This window comes from Melopsittacus undulatus, chromosome Z (assembly GCF_012275295.1).
Source record: "Melopsittacus undulatus isolate bMelUnd1 chromosome Z, bMelUnd1.mat.Z, whole genome shotgun sequence".
NCBI lineage: Eukaryota > Metazoa > Chordata > Aves > Psittaciformes > Psittaculidae > Melopsittacus > Melopsittacus undulatus.
The window spans coordinates 9,466,932-9,472,281 of NC_047557.1; the positions used below are offsets into that span (position 1 = coordinate 9,466,932).

Here is a 5,350-nt window from a genome sequence, read left to right on the forward strand (position 1 = left end):
TTTCTAAAGCTGACTGCCAAAGGACATCTTTGTGATGATAAAGCAAATATGTGTTGAAGCATTAGAATTTTGTATGGTTTTATTGCTCTCACTTGCATGCATGTTAATGGGGACTGGATGTTTTTTAAAGACCCTGCTTATTTCTGGGTGTTTTTGAACCCAGAGTTCTCTTGTGTGCAAGGTGCTTGGTACAGGGACAGTTAACTTTAGAAGCAGCAGGTTATCTTTCAGACTCTGCCAGCATGCCCTGGCCATGGGTTTTCTCCCTTGTATGAAAGCATTAGCCAGGCTGCTCAGCAGATTGGGTTAGGGCTTGCTCTGGAAGCTAGGAAATCTGTTTTTTGGATCTGGTTCATTGTTTGGCTGTTTTATCAGCACCAAAGGTACAGAGACACAAGCAGGTAGCCAGGGCAGAGAACAACAGGATCTTTTAAACAGCCTGCATGCTTTAGAGGTGCAGCCCAGCCCCCCATCCCCACCATATATATATGCCTTCCTGCCTTTATTTGACTTAGTGATGCAAACAGAGGAACAACAGTGCAAATACAGGAGAAATTACTGATTTCAGGAAACACATTTGCTACTGGCTTAACCCTAAACTTGGAAATAGCCAATCTCCTGCTCACCCATTTCAACCTGCTTGCTTCTTTTTGTGTTTTTGGGTTTTTTCCTTTCCCCTGAAGTGCAGCCGAGGCCCTGTAAATGGCAGAGGGTTCATGAAAGTCTGATCAGCTCATCCACTTGTGGTCACTTAATTTTTCCAAGCTCATGGAGGATTCATGGTTGATGACAATGTGTTCTATAGGGTTTGTGCTAATCCCCCAAGTCTGCACTAGTTCTGAGAAGCCTTTTGATAGTGAGAGGTACTGTACTGTTCCTGAAATTGAAGTAACTTAAAAAGAAGTTCAGATAGAGCAGGATGGTGGGTGTGGGAGAGGATGCCATTAATCACCATTTTTGGGAGCCCAGATTGAGCCAGGTCGGTAAATTTCCTACTGTGGGGAGAAAACACTGGGAGAGAGGCCCCCACAGGCTGAGCTTTGGTCCTGTTGCTGAAGAGGGTTTTGGAGATGCAGGGCTGCAAACACAGGTGAGGCTCTGTGGGCTCTAATGTGGATGACTTTGTCCCAATGGAGCCAGAGCAGGCTGTACTTGGGAAATAGGTATCAACTCTATGGGGTGCCCAGGTCGCTGAAGACAGGCTCTGTGCTAAACCTCCACCAAGCACCCATCATCCTCTTTCCCCTTGCAAATAATGGACTGTCTGTGTCTTTCAGATCACAGAACTCCTCCAGCTAATGAGTCAATTTAAAGAAATGGGCTTTGAACTAAAAGACATTAAGGAGGTCTTATTATTACATAACAACGACCAACACAACGCTTTGGAAGATCTAATGGCTCGCGCAGGAGCCAGCTGAAAACACATTCCTGGATTCTTGGCGTGCAGCGGAGCAGGGCCAGCCCTGCCACCTCCACATCCAGTGTGACTTGCTCTCTGCAGCAGGGAGCCCGGCTTTTCACATGCAGGGGAGAGTGACTGAGCAAGCCCGCCCGCGTGCATCACTCTAGCATTTCTCTTTCCACTGAAAGCCAACTTTCTTTCTTAAATTAAGTCTTTAAAGTGTCCTTTCCTAAGTTTCCTTTTTCCAGCTTGGCCACGGAGAGTTTAGACTGCCCAGCCTCTACTGGAATTGTACGTAGGTAGAGACAGGAGTGGTTTCCTTCCCTCACTGTTGCACTGGAGTTGGACAGAAGAGCTACTAAGTTGGTTCTGAAACTAGGATGCTTTGGTTCTTTGAAGCTGCTTTCATGGTGTCTTGTCTGCTTGTACTGAATTACTTGACTGTGTCACAGTCCAGATTAACTGAGTAAATTTGACCTTTAGTGCAATGGAGTTTTATTTTTTTGGTTGAAAGTTAGTATGTAACTTAGTAAAACACTGGTTCAGAAGCTGTTGCTATGCATAAAGCGAGAAGCAGTTCCTCTTGTGGGTTTCGTTTGGTTTGGGTTTATTTTTACTCATGCATCCAACACTTCTGCCAATGCTGAGTGGTGTGTAAGTTCTCTTGCAACAGGTAAGCTGTGAACTCTGCCTGGATCTGCAGCTTGTGTTGGTTCTTGAACCTGAAGGCAGAGAGCTGGGGCTCAGTATTCTTAACCCCCCAGGCTTGTAGGCTATTTAAGACAATGCCCTGCTAGGATATCAGTTATCTTTTCATTTTACATAATACTCAGTGTGATGCAGGAAGTTTCTTTCAAGCACTTTCTTTAAAACAAATATACTCACTGCATTAGTTCAATTTCTCACACTGCTATAGAATTACATTATAACATCTAGTACTAGAAATCAAGTTTTGGGTTGTTTTTGATAGCTCAAACTATTAAGTTGTACATTGTTCAAGTTCTAAATACATCAAGTATCAGCAGTCTTGAGGAATCTTTAAAGTAATTTGCTAATTATTTTGATTCTGCAGAAGAACAACTAATAAAGCCCTCAAATATGACTCCCAGTGTCATGGTTCCCATCTCTCATGCTATTTGACTTCAGCAGATGAAGACCTTGCTGGATCCTGCCTGCTTCTGTAGGCACACATGAACTGTCCATATGGGGAAGAACAAGGAGGTCTCTGGACAAGCAGCTGCAGTGACAGAATGTGCTGCTTTTTGCTGTGGCTTATTTTTGTGTTACAAAAACCAAATCTCGGGATCCAAACTCATGTCACAGCATGGAGCTGGGAGCGTTGGACTTCAGGAGGGGAAGACTGCTTGGCTCATTGCCTGAGTAGGTGTTTCAATAGGAAGTTTTGGCTCGTCAGGACTCTGAAGGAGACATTATGTTGTTAAACTTTATATGACCAAAACATCTAATTCAAGTCCAGTGTTAACTCCTGGAATTCTCTGTGGGGTGCTCAACTATATTAATTACATTTAAAATGATGGTGAGGAGACATGTAGCTGGCCAGTATGTAGGAGATGTGGAGATGGATCGCGATTACAGACGAGGCACATTGCCTTGCATCATACCCTGTTGTGTTCAGCCTCATCAGTTTATAGTGGTGGGGCTGAAGTTAAAACTTGTCTGAGAAGGACATTCTGCAGCTGAAGGCTGGAAGCATGTTTCTGGGCAACCTCTCACAGAAGGGAAGACCACGGAGTATGGGGATTAACATGGTGATTTAGAGGAGAGGCACTTCTGAAGAACCATGTAACAAGTGACACAATGTGATGAGACTTCAGTGTTGTTCTGGGTGCTGGGGATCAATAGTTACTCCAGGACTGTAGCTTCTCATGTCAGATAGATTTATGTACCTGATTTACGTACCTGGCACTGTTTTGACTTTGTCAGAGACTGCTCTGCTGCCTTGTGTTAGCTGCTGCCATGTACCAAGGCCTGGATACCTTGGTGGAAAGACTTGTATGGATGCAGAGCCAAAATTGGTGGTTGTTCTTTGAGCCAGCGACTCCCAAAGCTGCCTCCTGACAGTTCTGGAGAGCAGCAGCATGGCAGGAACTCTGAGCTGAGGGCTCCCACTCTGCCCACTGGGATAAAACGTGCTCCTGTGCTCATTGCCTTGTTTTGAGGGTGACACTGTGGGAGCCCTGAGGCTTTCTTCAATGGGCTTCATGGCTCTTCCAGTGGCTTGGCTCTGCTGGAGCACCCCAGGGCCTGCATCAGCAGCTCTGCTGCACGCTGTGTGGCAGGGTAACTCCATGCTGGGCAGGACAGTGCATTCTGGTGGTGCAGCAAAACCTGGTGCAAGGATTGTTCAGGTTGGCCTCGGGTGCCTGAAGGACAGCTTTCGAAACACCAGCCGTGTCAACAGGCCAGGTGTGAAGGGGATCTCCTACCCATTCCCAGCCCCAGTTAATCTTTATGTAATCAATCAAACTGGCATTTTGATCACATTTACTATAAAATTCTACCAGAGTTCTGTAGCAAATTGAATTTTATTTTAAATAATGTCAATTATTCAAATAAAATATCAAGCATCTGCCATGAGCTTTCATTGTCTTTATTGCACCTGAAAACAGAATTGAAACCACTTTAGTTCTGTGTTTATTTGATTGTATGTGGCCAGGCTCTTTTAATCCCCTAGGCTGGTGTAATGGCAATTTCAGATATATTCCTCAGGTTGAAACAAAAGCTAACTGTTATCAGGTGTCAGACCAATATCAAAGAGCAGGAAGGGGATGATGCTTCAGAAATGCTCATTTACTGCATTTTCACACAAGAGCTAAAGCAGCATCTAGGTAATAACCTCAAGACTGGAGAGAAAAACATCACCTTTTTTGGTAACAGCTGTGGTATTTTCCATTGCATACTGGGAGCCCAGTTTCAGTATTGCCTGGGTATGCAGGCAATGTCTGCAGTCCTGTTATTGCCAAGGATGGTGGATTTTCACAGCAGAAGCTGTTTTATTATCATTTTTTAGTTAAACCATCTCACATGCAGTAAATAAAACTCAAAGAACAGTGATAACAGAATCTTAACAAGATACAAAATGCCATCAGGACTTGAAAAACTGCTTGGTTCTTTTGTCTCTCAGTGTTCCTGGCCATTCCTCCAGGGAGTGATTAGCTCCTGCTCTGGGAGCTTGCACTGGGGCTCAGATCTGTCAAGAGGCTGGTTAGGAATCAGGTGGCTTATCTTTGGTAGCTGACTTAACTCACATGTCTGCTCATGGAAACTTTTGGTCCCTCATGCCTTGTTACGAGTACCTCAATATGCAGCAGCTGGGACATGGCAGTGTGGGGTGTGTGAATAGGTCTTTAGAAGGGGCCAGCTTGGATGAGAGGCTGCATGTACTTTGCTGAGTGGTTCTTTAAAACTGAAAGTACCATCAACCAGTATTCATCTCCCAAATGTCAGAGTATGCAGAAGGAAAGTTTTCCTCCCTAGTACTGCATTACTGGCTGGGCATCTTTCTCTGTGACCTGTGCACACATCCTGATGCTTTTTCAGCTCTAAATGAAGGTGCAGAGCTCCTCAGCAGCCCCTCAGTAGCCCTGTTTTCTGTGTGCTTGCTGAGAAAGGGCTGGGGAACCACTGCAAGTGCTCACATCCATTTATTCTTTCAGTGGGGACAAGGACTACCCAGCTGCCACATGTTCTCACAGGAAACCTCTTCCTGACCCCATGAGCTGGAGGGAGGCTTCTTAAGAGTTGGTTTAAAGGGAAGCTTATTTTAATGCCTGCTCTTTCCCCCATGGTTTTAACAAGACAGTGGGTGTCCTGCTGCTCTGTAGCTTTCTGGTGGCTGTCAAGCACAAACACCACTGGCACCAGCATTTTCTCCTGGAAGCCCTGATTTCTCTGGGTGAGGAAGTACTCTCTTAACACGCACTGTAG

At 45.1% G+C, this 5,350-nt stretch overlaps 1 protein-coding gene across 3 annotated transcripts in view; it reads left to right on the forward strand.

Moving 5' to 3' along the window:
- Positions 1 to 3,995, forward strand: part of UBAP1 (ubiquitin associated protein 1) — a 38,800-nt gene extending 34,805 nt beyond the window's left edge. For all 3 annotated transcript variants that reach the window (XM_005143150.4, XM_031043796.2, XM_031043797.2), the window contains exon 8: positions 1,278 to 3,995. In XM_005143150.4, the coding sequence (XP_005143207.1) occupies positions 1,278 to 1,418 (141 nt within the window). In that variant the 3' untranslated portion in view covers positions 1,419 to 3,995. The remainder of the gene's footprint in view (positions 1 to 1,277) is intronic.
- The last annotated feature ends 1,355 nt before the right edge of the window (positions 3,996 to 5,350 follow it).